Raw genomic sequence first — 24,144 nt, 5'->3', positions numbered from 1 at the left:
GTGGATGACACTCCTGGAGGGGGAATGGTGTGGGGAAGGGTGATCTGCAGAGCTGAGAAGAGATGGAAACTGAGGGAAACTGTTGGGCTAGGAGGGAACCAGGTGTCTTAAAGGATAGCACCTTATTCCAAGAACAGTGGTGAGATAACAGACAGCAGGCAGTTCATGTCAGGGTTCTTTTCCTAAGTGTAATGTGTGCTGATCTGTAAGGATGCCTGATTTATATTTGTGTTCATGTGGGGTATTGGTCTATAATTTGCTTTTAATATCTTTGACTAGTTTTGGTGTTAGAATATTTTTGGACTCATAAAATGGGAAGTGGAAGAGGTTATGTAGAACTGGTATTTTGTCCATCAGTAATGTTTGGCAGAATTTACCAATGAGTGCCTGGACCTGGAGTTTTCTTTTTGTTTTTTTAAAGATTGGCACCTCAGCTAACAGCTCTTGCCAGTCTTCTTTTTTTGCTTTTTCTCCCCAAATCCCCCCAGTACATAGTTGTATATTTTAGTTGTGGGTCCTTCTATTTGTGGCATGTGGGACGCTGCCTCAACATGGCCTGCTGAGCGGTGCCATGTCCGCACCCAGGATCGGAACCGTTGAAACCCTGGGCCACCCAAGCAGAGCTTGCGGACTTAACCACTCGACCACCGGGCCGGTCCCCTGGAGTTTTCTTGATTGCAGAAGCTCATGAGGCCTTAGGAAAATTTCACGAATGAGTTCAATAAAGAACTCAAGGGCAGGGGCCCGCCCGGTGGCGCAGCGGTTAAGTGTGCACATTCCGCTCTGGCGGCCCGGGGTTCGCTGGTTCAGATCCTGGGTGCATACAGGGCACTGCTTGGCAAGCCATGCTGTGGCAGGCATCCCACATATAAAGTAGAGGAAGATGGGCATGGATGTTAGTTCAGGGCCAGCCTTCCTCAGCAAAAAGAGGAGGATTGGCAGCAGGAATAGCTCAGGGCTAATCTTCCTCAAGAAAGAAAAACAAAACAAAAACACAAGGGCAGAATTTAGTGTGTGTGTGTCATGGTCAAGAAGACCAGTTAGATTGTGCAGCCCTCAAAGGCACTTGATATGGATGCTTGAGTGTGTATCTCCCACACTCATCTCCTGCTGAGTGTACATTGCAGTATTTGCTTTTAGTCTGAGCTGTAAAAGATGTAGCACCTCACATCTCAGTCCTGTATTATTCTACTCTCTTTTTATGTATCAGTGATAGATTCAGTGTGTTTCTTTGTCTCCCATTTTCCTAAAGTAAAAGGTGGAAGCATTTGACAGGTACCTTTTGAATAGCCAAAAACGTGATATAAGAACTCCCTTAAAAAATTCTGAATAGTACTTTTTATTCTACTCATCTACCCCTCCAAACTGGTGTGCTTGATTTTTCGGTTGCAGAGGGGAGGTGTTATGTAATATTTTAGAGCGCCTTTCACCAAGCATCCTGAACATGGATCACTTTAAGCCTCACCTCCAAGTGCTGAAATCATAGATTTGTTGTGAGGATTAAACAAACAAATCCATGTAAATCATCTTTGCTGAACAGCTATTTAGTTACCATCTCTGGACGAACTGAGTGAGGATTCATCAGAAAACCCTGTCCCAGGCAAAGCTTAGACACCTGCAGTCCTTTGTCAGCTGACTGGAGGAGGCAGGCCGCACAGAACCTTGTAAAGAATGGAGCCTGGCTGTGATGTGCTTCGGGCCAGACCCTTCCCGTACCCGGTGCTCTTTGACACTACCTGCAGCTTTCCTGGCCCTGTTACTCTGTGATGTCTGAACGACAGCTTACAGTGTTTATTTACGCTGTCCTGTGCATTCACACTCTTTTGAAAAAGAACATTAGTGTGCAATTTTGTTACCAACCCCCAGTCCAATTCATATTTGTTAGGTATCTGCTACCTGTCTAGGACTTACGGCTTAGATCAAATTGATCCTAAAATGTAAACTAAGTTACTTTTGAAATGTAAGTTTCCCTAAGTAAAGTATACCTGGAGATGAGAAGAGAGCTTGCCAGATTTCAATTTTACTTGTCGAGATAGCTTTTGGGTTATATTATTTGTTCGAGGTCTGCTTTCAATTCTTTTTTGAAGATAGATTGTGGAAGGAGAAGCAGATCAGCAGGAAGCTGTGAAAGATTTTACATCCATCCCTCTCCTTGCTCCCTCCACAGGAGTGTGTGAACGCACAAAGCCTGCATTTGATTGCTAGGCTGTCCTAGGTCTCAGGTGAAGATTATTCTTGAGGCTCGTATTTCAGAGAAAAGCAGTTGATCAATTCATAGCTGAAGCAAGTGTCAGTTGGCCTGCATTTCAAACTATTTTCTGTAATGTTTGACTCCAGTGGCAATGAGTGGAGTCCATTTTTGTCCTCGGATGAGAAACAGTTTTCCTCTTGACGTTAACATTCACGGTGGCTTTCTTGAACTGCAGAGGAAAGAAAGATGTTTAAACAGCAGCCTAGTAGAGCTTTTCTTTCCCTTTTCTGTTCTCATTCTTAGTTACTATTCTTGTTCTGTTCTATTCCTTTCCTTTATATGTAGTATTATAATTGTGTCCTCTTCCAAAGTAATGTGACTGGATTGGGTGTATTTTTGCATTCTTGTCACTTGTACCTCCAGGACCTTTCACTCCCAGGTTGCACATGCTCTGTGGAGAGTTCTGGGCGGAAGCCAGCGTTCCCACATCTCTGCCGTGGGAGCCACATCACTTCAGTGTCCTCGTCTGAAAATGAGGAAATCAGACTCCGTTGTCTTTTTGTTGTTAACTCTAGTCTCCACGCTGTATGTTACCCCCCAGAACTCATTTATCTGACCACTGAAACTTTGTGCCTTTTGACCGCCTGCACCCGTTTCACCTTTCCTCTCTAGCTTAACATGATATGATTCCCTCTCTTCTCCAGTTCATATTTTCAATAGATTGTTTAAAGAGGGAGTTTTATTTTTCTTGTACACTTTAAAATTATTTGAAGTCTGACTTTTAAAACCCGTGATAGCATGACATCAGGAAAAGGAAAAGATGGGTGCGCACTGGGAGGTGTATAGGTCTATACGTGGTGTGGGAGGGATTTGAATTCCTGCTGTTGGGAGTCTGGGTAGTAGTTTCATTTTACTTTGTGGATAAGAGATGCAGTCAGTGTGCTGACATCAGTCACACGGATCTGTTCTGTGTGAGAAGGATTCTTAGGTGCTTCTCAGGTGCATTAGACAACATGATGTAGTGGTAACTGACCTGGCGGGGGTGTGTGTGAGTGAGTGTGAGTGTGATTATTTTCTTCATTTTCCTACTGAGTTTTCAGTAACTTTCTGTTGATTGTTCCCTCCCCTTATCTTTGTCTTTTCCTACCTCCTTCTATTACCCTCTTCCTGAAAAGAGACAAATGATGCTCATAAAATTTTCAAAGCAATCTGGAATACTGACTTGAAAGCCATGCGTCACCTATTTGGGAAATTTTTGTTTTTTATTTTAAATTTGCTTTGGGATTATTTAGAATCTGTTCTGAAGTGAGGGCACAGAATCCATTTGTAATATCTGCTCTTAGTTGGGAAGTTTTGCCTAGGCTCAGATTTTATATTTCAAAAAACAGTCTTCCTATAAATTGACATTGTTGAGAGAATACCTTTAGCATTTACTTGAGAAAAGGAGTTCTACTATGAGCTGTTCCTATTCGATATTGTTTAAAATCTTAGAATATGTTTAGGTTAGGTGGAAGTTTGTTGGATTTCTGTGCCTAGGCCCTTTGGCTTGGTTTTCAAACAAGTGATGGTTAAAGTATGCTGCTGCTCAGTAGCTTGACCACTGAAGTGTTTCTTTTTCTCTCTCTCTCTCTCCATCCATCCGTCTCCCAGAAGATGAAAAGGCCAAGCGAGAAGTGTCTTCCTGGACTGTAGAAGGTGATATTAACACTGACCCATGGGTGGGTTATCGATATACTGGTAAACTCAGACCACATTATCCACTGGTGAGTAAGTAAGGTAATAAAAATTTAACATTCTTTTAAACCATTTTCAGTTTCCTAAAAATGATACTGTAATTTTCTTTCAGTTATGAAGCATCTAGTGAGGATTAAGTTTATGTTCTAGCTCTTGAGCTTTTATGGTATATTTGGAAGTTAGTAGGGATACTTGGCAATCATGGATGAAGTGGAAAAAATTTAGATGAAAGGATTAAAACTTCTTTAATATTAAAAAAGAATGAGGTGCAATAGATATTTTCTGGCTGGCACAATGATAGTGCATATATTACTACTTTTCTAAAATTTTTTTTAACATGATTTATTTCTACCTTAATTTAGACATGGCTTTTCTGCCACTCCCACCCCTTCCTATGTTCCTGGCAGACAGACTTCAGAGTCTTCACATAGGAATGTACTTAAGTTGAAATATATTTGTAATCCTTAAGTGTTTAAATTCTCTTTAATTTTTAAAGTTTGGAAAAATATCAAAAACCTAAGAAAGTCTCTTTAATCCTCCCTCCCAGAGATAGTGACCGGGAACATAATGGTGTATGTTTACTTTAGGACATTATTTTATTGTTGGTTTTGGTTTGCCAGTTTGTTTGGAACACAGGGGCACCTTGTTGTCTGTGTGTAGTCTTGAATCCTTAATGGCCTTGGCCAGTCTCCTCTTTCTTAAATAGCCTAAGAAAGCAGGTGGCATTATCTCTGGGAAAGTAATGCTTGACTTCGTGAAATAGATAGGATATTTAAGATGTCATTTAAAACTTTATTTTTCATTTACATGAAATGAGTGAACTTTTTTCTTGAGTGCTTTTTTCCCCCCTTTTATTTTCTTTTTAGTAAATTTTAATAGTGAAAGTTACTTTTATATTTGAGTTGGTTCTAACTAACCTCTTTGATGTTTTTAGATGCCAACAAGGCCAGTGCCAAGTTATATTCAAAGACCAGATTATGCTGACCACCCTTTAGGTAAATTCTGCCACGCTGATTCTTCACATTTTGACTTGGGGGCTTGATGACTACCGCAAAGCAAAGGAGTGCTTTTTTTGTGGAAATTTTTCGGTACTGGATTTCTAATAAATGCAAATAGGTTTTTTTTTAAGACACACTAGAACATTTGAGAGAATTAAAGATTCTTTCCTCCCATTAGAAATCTACCCAATTCTGAAAACATCGTTTATGTAGCTGTTCAAGGCTACATTCAACATAATACTGTATTTTGTGTTGTTATATCAATTTCTAGATTTAAAAAATAGTTTTGATTTTAACATGTCTTCCTACCTTAAATAAATAATATCTGTTTAGATAAAAGCAGATTGTGGAGGCCTTGAGTGAGTGCCTAAGTGAAGACCCTGGGCTGTAGCGGTAACTGAAGTCGTAGTGTGGTCCTGAGGGTGATGGTAGTAATGATGGTGGCGATTCTGTCACTGACACTTACTTTTTCATAACTGTGTGTTGGGTTCTGTGTGAGGTTCTTTACACGTGTCCCTCCGTTGGAACTTTCAGCATCCCTGAGGTGGGTTCTCTTGTCCTCTCCATTTTGTGGATAATGGTAGTGAGACGCCCAGAGAGGAGAGGGAGTTATGCACAGGCTAGGGGAGCAGTCTCTGACTTTAGGGCCTGTGCACATAACTTAAGTTAGACTATGTGAAATTACTGATTTTGCAAGTCAGAAATGGTTGAATATCAGCATTTTAATGTACTAAGCTAAGCTACCTTTGCCTGGTTCCCTAAGAAGTGGGGAACTAAGTTCTTATGAATATCATTTTGAGATTTAGTTAAATGACTATTTCAGATAAATTGAAGGAAAAGACAGTCTGAATGAAAGAATACTGTCGAGGATATGTAATTTCATTACTCTCTAATCTTGAATATAGTTTTGAATTGCATTTTTTAAAAATACATAGACAAGATAAATTCTGATAGGGTAAAATGTTACACAGTGAAAAGAGAGTCCTACTCCCCAGAGGGAACCCCTATTAACAGTGTCTTTCAGAACTTTCCAGAGGTCTTGCTTGTATGTACACACATCAACACTCTTCCCCCAGTTATACACAAAAGGAACAAACTATATACACCTTTTCACCTTGTTATATTTTCTCAATGTATCTTGGAAATATTCCGTATAAGCCCATCTGGAGCCAGTTCTTTTTAATGAGTGAAGAATGTGTAGATGCATCATAATTTATTAAACCAGGTCCCTACCAATTTTTCTTCGCCCAATTTGACTGCAGTAACCATTCTTGTAATTACATCTTTGTGCACATGTGAGAGTATTTCTCTAGGTTAATTGCCCAAAGTAAAATAGCCGGATCAAAGGATACATGCATTTTTTATTTTGAGAGATACTACAAATTTCAGAGATTTTGCTAGTTGTTACTCCCATTAAAAACATAGGAGAGTCTCTTTTCCTCTATCTTCCCCAGCATAGCGTGTTATCAAACTTTATGATCTGTGCTAATCTGAAAGATGAAAAATGGTATTTTGCTCTTATTTTAATTTGCATTTATAAATTATGAGTAAGGTTGAGCATCTTTTTAGGTGTTAAAAGTTATTGTATTTTCTTTGCTTTGAACTGTCTATTCGTATCCTTAAGCCTTTTTTTTTTTTCCCGGGTAGATTACTAGTGTTTGCCATAGTGACATAAAATTACCTTTTCTGTATTAAGGAAAATAATCCTTTGATGTATGAGCTATAAATGTTTTTTCCCATTTGGATATTCACATTTTGTCTTTGTTTATAGCATTACATGTATGACAAACTTTCAGCATTTCTTCTGTAATAAAACTTAGTGTTTTCTTTTAAGGTGTCTGTGGCTTTATGATCTAGAAAGACCTTTTTGGTTCAGGGATTATAAAAATATTTTCCCTCACCATTTTTTATGGTTTCACTCTTTTTGTGTGTGATAAAATTTCTGGTCCATCTGAAACTTATTATTTGGAGTTAAATAGGGATACAACTTAATTTTTTTCCCAGAAGAATATCTGGTTGTGACATCACTAGTTATTGAAAAAAATCAAGCCTTCTCTTACTGATTGAAATGCAACGTATATCATTATATTAAATTCTCACATGTCTTTGGGTCTGTTTTTGGATTCCATTCTGTTTCATTAACCCATTTGTCTAATCATGTGCCATTGCCAAACTCTTTAATTATTGTAGCTATATATGATGTTTAATATTTGGTAGGCCTTGTTGCCCCCACCTTTCCTCTTTTTCAGAATTTTCCTGGCCATTCTTGCATGTTTGTTTTTCCATGTGAAATTTAGAATCAGCTTGTCTGGTTCCCAAAAATATCCTGTTGCCATTTTTTATTGGGATAGTGTTAAATTTGTAGACTAATTTTGGAAGAATTGACACCTTTACAATATTGAGTCTTCCTATTCAAGAAGAGGGTATGTTTTTCTATTTTAAGTCTCTTTTTATGTCTTCTAGTGGTGGTTTCAGATTTTCTTCATTAGGTCTTAAAAGTTTGTTCCTGGATACTTTAACTTTTTTAGTTATTCTGTGAATAGTATCTACTAATATATTTCCTAGCTCATTGTTTGTGTTTGGGAAAGTTACTGATTTTCATATGTTTATCTTAGACTCTGCTAACTTGCTGCATTTCTATTTCTAGTCTTTTCCTAGATAGTCCCTTGTTCAAGGGACATATATAATCATCTCTGAAATTGATAAAAATTTTGTCCTTTTCTTTCTAATTGTAAGTCTTTTTTCCCCTCTTGTTTAATTACATCTGCTAGTACCCTCAGAACATTGTTAAATAATAGTGCTGATAGGAAGCATCCATGATGTCGGTTCTTGACTTGAGATTCATAGTTCTCATGTTACGGTGGTAGTTGGCCATGCTATCAGAATTATCTGCCTGGATGATCATTTATTTTTCCTTCCTTAATCTGTGGCTATGATGAATTTCATTAATAGATTTGTTGGTGCTGAACCATCCATGCCCTTCCAATATGAATCTCACTTAAGTCATGATGTATTATATGCTTTTTGGATTCTGCTGATAATACTTTGGAATTTTTATATCGGTATTTATAAAAAAGATTAGTCTTTTTTGTCAGATTGTGAAAGAATACTTTTGAATGTATGAATAACTTAAGCTAATTTTATTAGTGAAGATTCTTAGGACAATATTTTTCAAGCTTTTTTTTTTGAGGTAACTACTGCCAGTCCTCTTTTTGCTGAGGAAGACTGGCCCTGAGCAAACATCCATGCCCATCTTCCTCTACTTTATATGTGGGACGCCTGCCACAGCATGGCTTGCCAAGCGGTGCTGTGTCCATACCTGGGATCCGAACTGGTGAACCCTGGGCTGCCAAAGCAGAACGTGTGCACTTAACAGCTGCACCACTGGGCCGACCCCTCAAGCTTTACTGACCATGATGCACAATGAGAAATGTATTTTAGATCTGTGTATATGTGTGTGTATATAAATTAATAATCAAACATTTCACAACAATACTTACCCCTACCCTGTATGATATAGTCTAATTTTTTTCTATTCCGTTTATTTACTTTTAAAAAGATTTTAGTCATAGCCCACTGAAGGGCCACAAACAGCAGTTTGAAAAATATTGACTTAGGTTCCTGTTTAAAAAATAAATGAGTGTAATTGATTCGTCAATTGTTGGTATATAGTTGCTTCATAAGATGATGATCATGAAAGCAGTTTGTAAATTGTATGGTACTGTTCAAATGTAAATCATTTAGTGATCTTATTAACATATCGCCTGTCATAGAATAAGTGCTGCATATTGACTGATTTCTAATGGATCTGGAAGTTTGTTCTTTAGAATTCTTTCCTTCAGTTTGTTTAGCAAATTTCCTTTGCATATTAAAAATCTGACCTGGACCCTCCCAAATTATGAAATACCATTGCATGAAATGGTGAGGTTTGACTATTATTTTGTCATCAGGGAGATAATTGTGCTAATAAATGCTACATCTTTCTGTTGATTTGGTTTTACTTACTGATTTTCCTTTCCAGGAATGTCTGAATCTGAACAGGCTCTTAAAGGTACTTCTCAAATTAAATTGCTGTCATCTGAAGATATAGAAGGGATGCGACTTGTATGTAGGGTAAGTTATTTTTTCCCCATGGAGTAAGACACGTTTAAGCATTTAGGAGAAATGAAGTCAGTGATTTGCTGATTTACAGAGGTAGCAAATAGGTTGTAAGACTGACTGGCCATACTTACTTTTTATCAGACTATTGTTAGTATATAATTTTATGCAACAGTTGTTTTCTACATAAACAGCCTATTTGAAAATTAATATGGCAGGTAACCTATATTTGGTTGACAATCTGTTTCTTTTATCCCTTGTATTTTTTTTTTTAGAGAACCAGGTTTTTATGATTCTGTCATTTTCTTTTTGTGAATCATCATGACATAGGGCAAAGTTTAAACCTTTAATAAAGTTAAGCTAAAGCTGCTGTTGTGAAATACCTATGAAGTATGGTAGTAGTGGCTAGTACTTATTAGTTGAAATCACATGTTTGTATTTTTCTAAAGAAAAATAATATTATTCATTTAGTCCTGAGCTAACATCTTTGCCAGTCTTTCTCTATTTTATATGTGGGTTGCCACCACAGCATGGCTGACGAGTGGTGTAGATCCGTGCTGGGATCTGAACCCACGAACCCTGGGCCACTGGAGTGGAGTGCACTGAGCCTAAGCATTAGGCCACAGGGCCAGCCCCCGTTAAAGTTTTTATTCTGTGCTTAAAAGTGATTTGATAATAATTTTCTTTGATAATCTGGAGAAATTTGTATTTCTATCACTTATTTGCTTTGATTCTTTGAGGAAAATCATTTGTTTATTCTCTTATCTTTCTCCCTTCCCTTCTAGGAATTTAAAATGACTCAACCTTCAACAGTTGATCAATGTTTAGATTACTTAGGATGTGCATTTTCATGTAGAAACCAGTCAGGCTGACTTATTAAGCTATTTGCTGGCTAGCCCAATTTTGTGTATATATTTACACGCACACATGCATTTATTGATGGGTGTTAGGAATACAAACGGTTTTGACGTGAAAATTCAGAATTATAATTTTCCAGGTGAGAGCCATTTGCAATCTCTCACAAAAATCTAAGGTAGTACAAAGATTACAGATTGATTTCTGTCTCATTTCTTCTTGGTGTGTTGCTTCTCCTTTGCAGCTTGCTAGGGAAGTCTTGGACATTGCTGCTGGCATGATTAAACCGGGTGTGACTACTGAAGAAATAGACCATGCTGTACACTTAGTAAGAACTTTTATGCTTTGAAAACTTTTTTCACATTGGATTTCTAAAAATTAAGTAAACTTAAGTTCTGAATGTCTAAGGTAGTGTGGCTAAGCTAATTTGAAAGCAAGTTTTTACTGTTTCAAATACAGAAAATATTCAACAGTAGTCATTATTCCCATCTTTAAGTATCTGTGAGATTGAGGTCGGAAGTGAACTTGAAACATTTTGTGTGTGAAACCTCAGATTTCATAACATCTTAGTTTAGCTTTTAGAAAATGATTAATTTTATTAGTGCTTTAAATAAGTCTTGTCACCAGCATACATCAGATATTCTGAAATAAGAAAGAATACAGCTTCTGAAACTAGGTTAGTAGAGAAAGATGTTCCCTTTCATAGCCATCGTGACGAGGCAGTGGGCGGACCAGACGAATACTTGCAGTGGGCCTGATGCAGGGGCCTTTTTAACAAAGACCACCTGTCCGTCAGGCAGAGCCCTTAAACCCTGTAGCAGGTGCGTGCACACATTCTGTAAGTCATGGAAGAAGAGCAGTGACTAATCAGTGAATCCTATGGCAGACTAATTAAAGCTGCTCTGGTAATCAGACAAATGCAAACCATAGAGACCTACTAAGTTAGTGACTGTTTTAAGATGTTTATACCCATTGCCTGTGTGGAGATGCTGAAACTGGTTCTCTTTTACATGATGGTGATACTGTAAACTGGGACAACTCTTTTGAAAGGGAATTTGACAGTGTGTTTTGAGCTATAAAAATGTTTATAAAAATTTTTTTCAGAATTTTATATAAATCCTGATCTTTGGGTATTGTTCTGTATGCTATAGAATGTGTAGTGTGCGGTAACAGCATTTTGAGTGCTTCCTGTGAGCCAAGTGCTCTTTTATGTCTTCTTTTACTAACTCATTTAATCACAACAGCTCCACCAGGTAGATGCTACTGTCATCTCCACTTTACAGATAAGGAAACTGAGGCAGAGAGAGGTTAATTAAGTTATTCAAGGTCACACAGCATGGAAGTGATAGTGTTGGCATTTTAAGTCAAGACTATTTGCTTCTGTGTGCGTTTCACCACAGTTTATGCTGCTGTGAGAAGTACAGAAGTTTGTCGTTAAACAAGGGACCAGTGACAGGCAGGTAGCTATGGTTTGTAATCATTTTTGTAAGTGAGGAAACAGTTTAAATTTACAATAATAGTGGAACTGCCAGTAAAATTATGGTACATTGCACAAATTTTATTGTGTGCCACTATTTAAAAATTATTAATCTGAAGACTGTGTGGCAGTATGGAAAGAGAAGTTAGGTAGACTATGACTACCACTGTGAAAACGTCCAAGTAAAATGAGATGTTACAGAGACCCAGACCGTTCTCCTCGAGGTCTCTGTGCTGCTCTGCGGGAGTGCAGGCTTCCAGTGTCTGCGGGAGTGCTGCCCCAATGCTTGCTTCTGCTGGGTTCATTGTTTGCTCATAGGCATATAGGCCTGTGTGTCTACAAGAAATTTCAGCTACATCAAAGTACATGTTAAAATTTACTTTACTTATTATCTTTTTACTTTCATTAATATATTTTTCATAAGGAGTAGTTAATTTTAAACTAGAATCTTCATATAGTAACTTTTGTATACTTTGCACTTATCAGTTTGTCTAACTGGCACAAAAACCCTGTGGTATACTGTTTAAGGTGATATCTACTACTATTTCTAAAATAAAATATTAAGTAAGTTCTTCTCTATGAACATCTGTACAACAAATTTTTTTCACATTTTTCAAAGTTTAAAATCTGGTTAACTGCATACAGATTAATTTTTTCTTTTGCATATTCCAAATTATTTTCTCTGTATTTTAATTTATTATAGGCATGCATTGCCAGAAATTGCTATCCTTCTCCCCTGAATTATTATAATTTCCCAAAGTCTTGTTGTACTTCAGTGAATGAAGTGATCTGCCATGGAATTCCAGACAGACGGCCCTTGCAAGAAGGTGATATTGTTAACGGTAAGAAATACGTTATTGTGACTTTTGTCACCATGAACAAAGAAACAACAAGGTTTGGGAGTCTAATAATGACTTGTGGTTTTCTTCACTTGCTTCCTGTCTTTAACTTATCTTTTTTCATGTTTAAAATTTAAAATATTAAATCTGGGGAGACCTTTTGTATGGTTTGAGATACTTACTGCTTTTAAGATGCTTCTGTTGTGATGTGTTTGGTACAGCATGTGTTCCTTTAATGTGGATTATCATATGTGATTGGGAAATAGGTGAAAAATATCAGTGAAATGTGAAAGCAGTGTTAATTCAGGTGGCATTTTTCTTTTTTTCCTTCCACTAATGGTTTTGAAGAGATCAGGGCAGTCTTTCCCTACACGTAAAGAGAAATTCTTAGTAATACATGAAGAATTTAAGAAAAAAGCTGAAAATCCTGTAGAAGTGTTTTCTTTGGTGTAAGAAATTTGGAAAGTGGCTTTAGGGACCACTCAGTTAAGCTGTTTTGGGAAGCTGCACGTGCAGAGGAAGAAGCTGCCAAGACATTTCCCTCTGTGATTAACAAGTAGTGAAGAAGGCCCCCCCAGGTGGTGTTTTTAATATTGATGCACTTGGTCTCTTTAGTAATGAGGTGCCTTCAAGGACCTACATATCAGATGAGGAAGCATGAGCCCCAGTATGAAATGCTGCACGGAATGCACTGACCCTGACTCTGGCTGTGCCTGGCAGTGGAGACGTAACTGACACTGTTTTTATTTGGATTGCTGCTAATTTAGTTACAGTATCTGTTTTTAAACTTCCGTAGGTTTTGAGGAGTCTGCCCAACCTTGTTTTTCGTAGAAGCCCCGTTATTTTTGTTACGTGCATATGCATTAGGTTTTGCAGTGATGTATGTGTTGTGCTGGAGCCAGTACACCTTACTGCAGTATTGTAGGTTGAGTGAAAACCCTGGTTTAAGAATACTCATTTAATGTGCCCTCTGGTATGCATTTGGTGTATTATAGGGTGTAGTTGAAATTTCTGTTCTTAAACATGGGGACACAGAGAAGGGTAGGTATTCACAAATAAGTGAAAGGCAAATGAGTTTTTGAAGAATAAATGTAGAATACTGTAAATTTTTCTATTTACTGATTTACTAGGAGGAGAAAAAAACTCCTTAATGATAATATGTGAAAGCAATTTTTTCTGTCTATTGTCAAAATGTAGCAAAGTCCTTCATTTAATGTTATTAACTTGGGTTATTGATCTTGCATGACTGTATCCTGGATTCATTTTTCTTCTGCTGTAAATGATCTGATTACTACCATGAGGGTATAAAAGTCCACTGTCTGGCTTGTGCTGCGTGACCTGTCCCTGTTCTCCATGGTGGGTTTAGTTGCATTACAGACAAGGAGTCTATTGGGCGATGACTCTGTATCTGTTGGTGTCTGATTTGAGAATGCAGAACTATCTTTCTTGTTAAACTGCTTGATGCTGACATGTAGGAGAAACTTCTGTTTTGAAGTAAAACCAACCGTGATCTTTATATTTGCACACGTTCTTTTGCAGTGGACATCACTCTTTATCGCAGTGGTTATCACGGGGACCTGAATGAGACGTTCTTTGTTGGAGACGTGGATGAGGGAGCGCGGAAACTGGTTCAGACCACTTATGAGTGCCTGATGCAAGCCATCGACGCAGGTCAGCCTCGGTGCAGGGCCCAGCTGGAACCGCTGTGTGTTGGTGGGCCTCAGATGGCTCTCGCTGCACCGGCACTGCTTGTCCCCACCAGCTTTGCCTCTCCCTACCTGAGTTAGCTTTGGGTTTTAGCAGTACTGGGTTTAAGGATGATTTGGGAATCCCCTGATGAGGATAGACTGGACGATTGCTTATCATCCTCGTCTCTTCTGTGATTTATCTTCCTTTTCTCTGGCTGATAAATGAGGAGTGTATAGGTAATTCTTGAGTGCAGTTTTTTTCCTACTTTCTTATTCTTTTGTAAGTACTATATTCTTCTTATAAAAATTTAAAACAAGATGCGAGATGATGAGAGAGAAGTGAATGATCCTCCTTTACACTTGTCTCTCCTCTTTCCTTTTCATATCTCTCTTTTCTCCAGAGGTATCCACTTTTTACATTTAGGTTTTGTCTCCCCTGTGCATTAACACACACGCATGCACACAAACCCATGTGTACGTGCTTAGTTAGGTTAACTGGAATCATAATATTTGTAGTATTCTCTAATTTGGTACTTTTTAAACTAATAATATCGTAGAGATCTTTCCACATTGGCCCGTGTACCTGCATGCACAGATCTACCCCATTCTTTTAATGCCTTTATGTTATATTCCATAGTGCAAACCTTTCTCCAACCAGTTCCCTACTGGATTTTGGAGTTTTCCAGGTGTCTTGCTGTTGTAGTCAATAATACCTTTGGGTAGAGGTGTATTTCTGTAGGATTTTCCTCAGGCTGTCTTTGTCCATACAAACCGTTCATTCAGGTTTTTTGGGTTATATGCTATATCTTGTGAGGAGAGAGAAGGAAAGGCATATTGTAAATGTTAACAGATGATTGAAAAGGACAGTTTGAGGGCAAACAACTTTTCAGTTGAAATTCACAGCATTTCAGCTTTATTTTCTTGTTTAGTGTATTATGCGCACCCACCTCTCCTCCCCCAGTAAACCGGTTGTATCATCAACAAAGTATTGGACAGGACAGGGTTCTTAGGCAAACGTATAGTTATCTCTAATAACATAGATTCATTATTTTTGTTGTTTTAATCCATTTAAAATGCATGGAGGATGAAATTTTTACTAATTTGGTAAAGTTGGAGGAATGAAAAATGAAAGCATGTGATATTTTCATGTATCAATATGTGAGATTTTCTTTTCACTTACTACTCACTCTTGATTATTTAAAAACTTTTAATACTCCTACTGGTATTGTGAGATGGGTGCTTAAGTGTTTAGTTTCTCATTTGTGGAAGCTTTAGGTTTTTTGTGTGTGTGAGGAAGATTAGCCCTGAGCTAACATCTGTGCCAGTCTTCCCCTGCTTTGTACATGGGATGGTTCCCCAGCATGGCTGATGAGTGGTGTGTAGGTCCGCACCCAGGATCTGGACCTGCAAACCCTGGGCCACCAAAGTGGAGCGTGGGGAACTTTAACCACTCAGCCATGGGACTGGCCCCTGGAAGCTTTAGTTTTAAATAATTTTTAGAGTTTCTGCCAAATAATGTGTTCAACGTTTATATCCTTTTTGCTTCTCTGTGAGTTGGTTGAAATAATCAGACAGCTGGAATGTTGTTGTTATAAAAGACACAGGTGTAAAACTTTCTGAGAAATTACCAGAAACCAAAGTCTTCATAACAGTAGCTAGGAAAGAACAAAAATTGCTTAGTCTCTGGAAAATGCTATTAAAATACGCCTTCATATGTATCATCTCTGCCCCTTCTTTTCCACTCAAATCATTTGGCCGCTCACCGTGGTGCAGAGCACTGGAGAGCTTGACCAGTTGTTGAAATTAGCCTGCTAAGTAGGCTTCTCATCCTTCACTTTAATGGCATTTTGAGCCTGGTCATTCTTTGTAATGGGGGGCTGTCCTGTGCATTGTAGGATGCTTAGCAGCATTCTTGGTCTCTACCCACTACATGCCAGTTGCACCACCACTCCTGCATATGACAACCAAAAATGTCCCCAGATATTGCAAAGCGTACCCTTGGGACCAGAGTTGCCTCTAGTTTGAGAATTAGGGAGGAATCTCCATTCTCAACCTCCCTCATCATTGTTTAACAGAGGTTTTCTTTGTTGTATACTGTGTGACATGGGTTAAATTTTGCTTTCTTCCCCACCTGCTAGGGCTGATAGGAAGGTGTGGGTGGTAATGCAAGAAAATCATTATGAAAGTTGGCATGGTTCCTTAAAATCGTTATTCTCCCAACCCTCAAACAAGTTAAGCTGGAACATGTGGTTAAGAGCAAGTAAATGTTAATTAAAATGATTCCATGAGCTGTTTGCTCAGAAGTTTGATTGACTAGAGAAGATATGTTGTACGTGAACCTCAGGTGGGAAATGAGATAGGCAGAGTAGGAGACTGTAGGGAGTCAGAGGGTCCCCAGAACCACTACTAGAATCCTCAGGAGGCTGGCAGCACCCACATCCTGGGGTCTCAGTGCTAGGAGAGCTGTAATAGCAATGAGAACCACATCTTCTGTTTTGGTTTTCATTGAAACAATGGTAAAAGTCATAAAAGTTGAACAGGGCAGGTGATATTTAGTGAGAAGTACCTTTCTATACCCTGCCCCCAGGACCTTCTGCAGAGGCAATATGAATAATTTGAGAAGCACTTTTACGGGGATAAAGAAGCAGGGGAAGTAATTCTTTGAGAAGTAGACCAGATTAGAGAAGGAGAGGAAGAGATGTGTGTTTTCCATTCTGTTGTTTATTCAGAAAGCAAAAGGTGCCTTTCCCCAGCCCCTTAGTACTGTGCACGAGTCCCCTCTTCTGCATCAAAGGAGGAAGTCTGGGTGCTACTGGATTGAATCTCAGCTTTGCCATTTGCTGGCAGTATGGCCTCTCTATGCCTCGGTTTCCTCATCTGAAAGTTTCGGCATGTAGGCGAATAAAGCATTCAGAAAGCTTCCTGGCACATAGATGGTAATTGTTAGTAAATGTTAGTTATTATTGCTCTTTGTCCTGAGCCTTTTCTCTTCTTTCAGTAAAACCTGGCGTTCGATACAGAGAATTGGGAAACATTATTCAGAAGCATGCCCAAGCAAATGGGTTTTCAGTTGTTCGAAGCTATTGTGGGCATGGAATCCACAAGCTTTTTCATACAGCCCCGAATGTACCCCACTATGCCAGTAAGTACTGTCCAAAGATTTGGTATTTGCTAACCATTTAGTCAACAAATGTTTATGTGAAGATTTAATAGGACCTCCTGTTTTGTATTTATTAGAGTAATCTCTTGGCTGTTATAAATAGACCCCAAAATGTCTATTTGCTCATGATACACATTCATATCGTGCTCATATAACAGTCCAGAGCGTGTGTGTTTGCTCACTGGGGGTGAAGCACTTATTCTGTGAACCAGCCTCTGTCCTCTTCAACCTATAGCTTTAAGAAGGTCACTTTGGGAGTTGCCCCCCTAATCGATAGATACTGGGGAGGAGCGGGGCTTGGGGGAGGCGGGGGTTGGGGGGGCGAAGCGTGGAGGATTATGCTTGGAGGTTTTAGTAAGCCAGCCTGGAATTGGCATAAATCACTTATATTTACTTTGCATTGGCAGAGACTTGGTCACGTGGCTACACTAATGCAAGGGAGCCTGGGAAATGTAATCTACCTGAGTACTCTGGAAGAAAAGTAAATGAATTTGGTGAACAGCCAACAGTCTGCCACGTGTATAGCCATCAGTATTCTGATTCCTTAAATGAAATTGATTCAGCTTGGTTTGATTTGAGTTCTTACTGTGTGTCAGATACTGTACTATTTGCTGGTGTAAATAGAGGGGAATAGACAAAGTACCTTTCCTCAAGTTGAATGCTGTCTGATAGAATAACAGAGGAAGTGTGGGGCCATTAGTGTCTTCCTGAAACCTTTTCTCTTAGAGTAGTAAGACATGCAGGAAGAAATCTGTTATTTAGTGGTAGAAATGAAGGCTGTCCACAATAAGTGACCTAAGAAGGAATTTAACAAATACGTATGAGCCACTGCCGTGTGGACACTGATCTATCTCCTTGTACTTCCGTTTTCCCATCTGTACAGCAGTGGTGAATGCACCTGCCCAGGAGCTGTTACTAGGATTAAGTGAGATCATCCATGGAAAGCACTTAATGTTAGCTTTTAGGAGGAGGAGAGGATGATGATACACATTATCTCATTTGATCATCATAACTCTATGAATAATTTCTTAGCTCTATTTTAAAAAACAGATTCCGTGCTTAGAGAAGTAATTTATTTACTCAAGTTCACACTAACTAGTAAGTAAATGCCAGGCCTAGGATTGCTGCCTGGCTTCTGTCTGGCTCTCTGGAGTCAGTCTTGTCTCCTGTACTTGGCCCCCTGGGTCCTGTAGAGAAGGAGTGAACTGCTGAGATTTTGGTTTGGTGATGAGGGCGAGCATTCCAGGTGCGGGGGAAGCACGATGGGTGCTTCAAGTTGAGACTGAACAGAGGTAAGCTAAGCTTGGGCTGAGTATTGTGTGTTAAGAACTAGCAATAGGCAGTGCCAGACCGAGGATATTTGACTTCTTTTATAGGGATTTGCAGAAGCAATTTTGAGCAGAATGGCAAGATGAAGTTGCTGTTTTGGGAAGGCAGGTTTGGCACTGGTGTCTAGAAGGTATTGCAGGTGTGAGCTAGTCAGGCTGGTCAGCCCCATGAACGGCTGTCGCCCTTGTGCAGTGTGAGGCGGTCAAATCCTAGCTGTTGGTAGTTGTAAAGAGAAGGGGAAATGAGTGAGAAACCTGTTGACAGGAGAAGCTGGACAAGTTGTTTAGAGCACAGCATTTGACATATATCAGTAAGCGTTTGTTAGCAGACCACATAGTGCTTATGTAAGCCGTGACTTGTGCTTGAAATAAAAGCTAGCAACAGAAAATTATTAGCTGACTTCATTCCTTCCTGGTAAGCCCTGTGTGTGCATCCCCTTTAACAGAATGGAAGGAACTGTTCTGATTACGGTGGCCTATGTGTGCTTGTGTGTGTAAAAAGAGCGTGTGCAGGGGAGGGAATGAAAAAAGTCCCTTACTTGCAGAGGTGACAAACTCAGGTTTGGGTATGGATTATATACAGAGAGGCTGTACGGGTCAGTGATGATGGTGTCAGCAAAATATGGTGCCACTGATAGATATACAAGCGGTGCCACTTGAGTTTCATATTAAACCATTTTAATTAGAAATAAAAACAGTTCTGAAAAAAGCAAGGACCAGGTATTCTTGATTTCATACATTTGCTGTATTTATGAAAAGTCAGGTGTAAGTCAGGTTTTTGTAAATCAAAATATGTCGTGATCGCTTTAGGGAGTGTTAAAGGAAGCTGCTGAGGGAATCCCTGTAGGCAGAGGCCCTTTGAAAGGTGAGTGATCTCTGCTTTGGCTGGTACCTCTATTCCTAACCAGCCAGGGAGGAGCAGGGAAATGGTGGTGTAACTTCCCTCCACCCTCTCCTATGTAAGACAAGTCCTTGTTCCAGGAGAATTTATTTGCTGCTTTGTTTAAGTCATCATGGTTGGGGAATAATGGTGATAACACCGTCTGTTTAGAGTGTATATTGCAATAATTCTGTGAGATAGATGGTAGAGCACTTAAATTTTTTTAAGTACTTAGCATATTGTCTGCAATAGTGTAGTCACTCAGATAATTATATTTGTTGAGTGAGGTAGGTTGAGAAACTGAAACCATGAGCAGAGATGCCTGGGTGTTGTGCGTTTAATCAGTGGCGGAAACCAACTCTGGAACTTAGATTGTCAGTGCTGTACGATGGAAACAGACTATGAGGCACTGTGTAATTTTAACATTTCCAGTGGTCATATTCAAAAAGTAAAAAAAGTAGGTGAAATCAGTTTATTTAATCCGTTACATTCAAAATATTAACATTTCGGCCTTTAATCAGTGTAAACATTACCGAGGTGTGTGGCACGCGTGTTGCCTTTGGCGCAGGCGGGCGCAGGGTCACGCCGACGCCTGGGCTCCGGCCTCCTGTCCCTTTTTCTTTCCGCGACACCCCGCCGACCCTCTTGACGTTTGCTTTTTAACATCCCCAAGGAAATACGACCAATCCTGTGTACACGGGAAACGGCATGTCATTGGGAGATCAAGTGCATGAGATTAGGAGGAGTCCCACTCGGCTTGCCCCTTAGATTTGATCACACTTTCAAGTCCGGCTGTGGAACCGCAGGCAGTGTACCTGGGCGGCGCCTCGGGTGGTGGCGGCGCAGCGAGGAGCCGCTGCCCAGGAGGGCCGCGCGGGCACAGCCGGGGAGCCGCCGCCGCCGCGCTGTCCACCCGGCGCCAGGGTCGCCGTCGCGAGGGCCGGCCGCCTTAGCCGGAAGCCCCGACAGCCTGCGCTGTCGCCCTCTGGTGGGCGGGAGGAGCAAGCGCAGGCGCTCGTTCACGGGGCTCAGCCCGGTTGCGGTTTTTAATTTGGTGTTTCAACTGGCTCTCCGTTTCTGTCTGAGGTTGTTGAAAAAGGCCTATCTCTATTTTAAAATTTTTGTCTTTTTGAGAGGATAGCAGGTCAGGATACTTTAATTCATGGTTGTGTTTCTCATGATGATTTTGAAAAATCACTGTTTCATTAGTCTTGAACAAAAAGCTAAAAAAGTGTTTGGAGGGAGAAATAGAATTTCTGTTTTCAAATAAAAAGGGGTAGTCTTTTCAGCATGAAGAAAAAATAGGTTAGTGTGCAGAGGCTTTGTTCCCCTTGAAGATAAGAAAAAGAAGACAGCTTATAAAACTGTGAAGATCATGCTGTTGTTCCCCTGGCTGTGCCCTCTCCGCATCTGCTGAGAGGCGGGAGCTTCCAGCATAATCTGAAACATCTGCTGTTCTCCTGTAAACTCTTCCACCCGGAGGATAACAGCACTGCGCGTGGCTCACGATTGCACTTCTACTCCTGCGGTGACACAGTTGGTGGCACTTTTCCTTTTATAGAAGTGACACAGTTGGTGGCACTTTTCCTTTTATAGAAGTGATAACCACATCTGAAATCCAGCCTACAGACAGCTCTGTGTTTCCTAGAGAAAACAGAAGCAGAATGGAATATGCCTTGGACAGTGTATGCCCCCAAATTGGTAGTTATCAGTATAACACCTGTTTGATGAATGATCTCCTTTGAGAAGGGGGATCTGGAGACGAGAAAGTAATTACTGTGAGAATTGCCGATGGCAGTGTAAGTTGCGTACTCTTTTAGTGAGCTGTTCAACAGTGTACCGTTGGTTTTTTGCTATGTTTTGAGATTTTTTTCCCTTTAATTTCAGAAAATAAAGCAGTTGGAGTGATGAAGGCCGGCCACGTATTTACAATTGAGCCAATGATTTGTGAAGGTGAGAGAAAAGGATGCTGTAACATTGTTTAACAGAGATTTTATTTACTTTGGTTACTTGTGATCAGATTAGTAGTCTGCTCTACTTACTTTTTTTTGTTTCATTTCTACTCCCTGTCCCATCTTGAACTTGATTCAGTGTCATGTAGAGAGCTGAAAATTGTAAGGGTTCGCAAAAATGAGCAGTACTTTCTACATGGTAATTCTGCTGTCAGTAGATGCTGAAGTACTTGAATCCTGGTCCCTTTTCATTAAGATCCTGTCAAAGGGTGCACTGTAATCGGGAGCCTCCATCAAGCCTGTGTAGAATTCATGCTTGACATGAGGGGCATGCGTAGGGGGGGAGGAAGAAAGAAGTCAAGCCACTCACTTTGAGGGAGACAGTTATATGATTTAATTCTCTGCACCTTATGAGGTGGTGCTATCCCCATTGTACAGAGGAGCAGACTGGTCCTTGAAGAGGTCGAGTAACTTGCCTGAAGCCACCTACAGTTAGTCAGTTCCATGGCAGAATTTGTGGACGTCTAAACTCACGAGCCATTCTGCCTCTTCAGGGCCTGCACTCACGTCGTGAGGTGGCATCATACAACTGTCGTGGGGAAGGCACAGCACAGACACACCTAGCACTGGTAGTTTTATGTCCTCACTGGTGTTATTCCCTGTGATAGGCGCGTGGCAGTGATGATAGACTCAGTGGCATGATGCGAGCTCCTCCCAGAGACTGTCAGAGTAATGATCAGGGGCTGCTTCCGGAAGCCTTGGCCTTTCCTTCCCGCCAGCTCTGACCCTGTTGTGATTAGGGGATGGAGAGTGAGGCAGTTATAGCAGGGCTAGCGTGTCTTCCCGGACACCTCATCTCTGGATCTTTCCAGGCTTTTTTTGTTTTTCTTTTCTCCCCAAAGCCCCAGTACACAGTTGTATATCCTGGTTGCAGGTCATTCTACTTCTTCTATGTGGGGTGGCGCCACAGCATGGTCTGATAAGCAGTGTGTAGGTCCACGCCCAGGATCCGAACTGGCAAACCCCGGGGCCGCTGATGTGGAGCTGCAAACTTAACCACTATGCCTCCGGGCCGGCCCCTTTCCAGGCTTTTTTATATCCTGATCTTGGGTGTGGCATCTCCTTACTCTACCAGAGTCTCTTGGTAGAAGTGAGTCACTAAAGGCAGCCCACCCTCGAGGGGAGCATGAGGGGAGCATTGGAGGTCGTTGTTGAGGCTGCCTTCTTAACTGGATCCTCTCTTGCCTTTTCTGTAAAGTGGAAATTACAGTCGGTGGTATCCTGCCAGCTCCCCAGGGCTGCTGTAAGAATTAGGTGAGATGACTTATATTAACACAGAGTGCCTTGTGTACTTTAAAGGGCTGTACAACTGTAAGGTATTATTTTTGCCATCCTCATGGAATAAGAATAAAGTTCTGATCATGTGTAACCAATTCGAAGGGCAGTAAGTATATAAGGAGAGAAAGGCAAGACAGTGAGAGCAAAGTGTGGTTTTGGTTACTTACCTGTTTTCATTAATTGGCCCCTGGTTGATGAGGCATAATGTGGTGTTTCAGGAGTAAGCAAGTGACTTCGTACAGAGCCGGTTCAGATCGTCAGCTATGCTTCACTGCCCTCAGCTAGGTGAAGTCCCAGCTCCAGAGTGGGAAGTCTTGATCCAAAGAGGACTTTGAATTTCCTCAGAAGAGTAGCCAAGCATGTTTGACTTGACAGTAGTAAAGACCCTGTTTTAGCCCATCACAATAAAATCAAGGAAGTATTAGGTCTTAAATCCATTTGTGAAAAGGTCATTCATTACACTGAAAAATACCCATTTACTTACCTTTAGATGTTTCACAAAGCGTGAGTTAACTTTCTTTAAGCTACCTCGTATTTTTTTCTTAGACTGGGGTTTAATATTGCAAAAGTAGGTTAATTCATTGCGGAGTTTGTGTTACGGGATTTGTTTGAGTCAGTGAGACCTAATCTTTGAGATTACTCAGAATAAAGAAGGTATTGATTTTTTTTGACATCTAATTTGGAGACAAGAAAGTCTCCACAAACATTTTTATAGTAGTGTCCAGAATTGTATAACTTCCTCATTCTATCTCCGCCTCCCCGCCCCGCCCCCTAGTGTAGCGTTTCTTCTTTCACTGTCCCTTCATTTCCTTTCTCTAGTGTCAACCCCTCTCTGACCCATTCTGCCTCATAGTAATTTTTTTATTCTCTTGCCAATCTCTGCTTCTTTCTCTTTGCCCTTCTTTCTGGTTACCAGGGTGTGGTCTACAAAAATGTCACAGTATAGGGCTGGCCCCGTGGCCGAGTGGTTAAGTTCGCGCGCTCCGCTGCAGGCGGCCCTGTGTTTCGTTGGTTCGAATCCTGGGCGTGGACATGGCACTGCTCATCGGACCACGCTGAGGCGGCGTCCCACATGCCACAGCTAGAAGAACCCACAACGAAGAATACACAACTATGTACCGGGGGGGCTTTGGGGAGAAAAAGGAAAAAATAAAATCTTTAAAAAAAAAAAAAAGTCACAGTATAATCTGCTCTGTGCCTGCCATTTAAAAATATATTAGGAATTAAATGCTATAATAAAAGTATAACAAGTTACATTATTTCCTTTACAGTATACATTGGCTATAGTTGAGTCAGATGCCAAAGTTATACCAGGAGAGAGCTAAATTCATTAATTCAGGCTTTTACTTGTAGTACTGTGATGAATGGTATCAATGTTTTCTACTGGAAACATGTGCCTTTATTTTGGAAATACCATCTTGGTTTGATATTTGGGATTTGATGAAAAATGTGAAGTTATAACACACCCGAGGAAATTTAAATATTGTTACTTCATTGGACTAAAGACCGAAATGAATTTGGGAAGGCTTTAGCTAAAACAACTGACGGAATCTTAGTGGTGAAATTTCTAGTTGGTTTCTGCAGCATCCACTCGTAGGAGTATGTG

The 24,144-nt window shown here is 40.2% G+C and overlaps 1 protein-coding gene across 1 annotated transcript in view; it reads left to right on the top strand.

Moving 5' to 3' along the window:
• The window catches only part of METAP1 (methionyl aminopeptidase 1), a 63,940-nt gene that overhangs the window by 38,062 nt on the left and 1,734 nt on the right, over window positions 1-24,144 (top strand). Inside the window, exons 3-10 of the mRNA XM_014865085.3 lie at window positions 3,842-3,954; window positions 4,860-4,920; window positions 8,945-9,036; window positions 10,121-10,204; window positions 12,057-12,195; window positions 13,732-13,863; window positions 16,879-17,022; window positions 21,136-21,201. Coding sequence (XP_014720571.1) covers window positions 3,842-3,954; window positions 4,860-4,920; window positions 8,945-9,036; window positions 10,121-10,204; window positions 12,057-12,195; window positions 13,732-13,863; window positions 16,879-17,022; window positions 21,136-21,201 — 831 coding nt within the window. The remainder of the gene's footprint in view (window positions 1-3,841; window positions 3,955-4,859; window positions 4,921-8,944; window positions 9,037-10,120; window positions 10,205-12,056; window positions 12,196-13,731; window positions 13,864-16,878; window positions 17,023-21,135; window positions 21,202-24,144) is intronic.

This window comes from Equus asinus, chromosome 3, assembly GCF_041296235.1.
Source record: "Equus asinus isolate D_3611 breed Donkey chromosome 3, EquAss-T2T_v2, whole genome shotgun sequence".
NCBI classification, from domain to species: Eukaryota; Metazoa; Chordata; class Mammalia; order Perissodactyla; family Equidae; genus Equus; species Equus asinus.
This window is presented reverse-complemented; position numbering and strand designations above follow the sequence as displayed.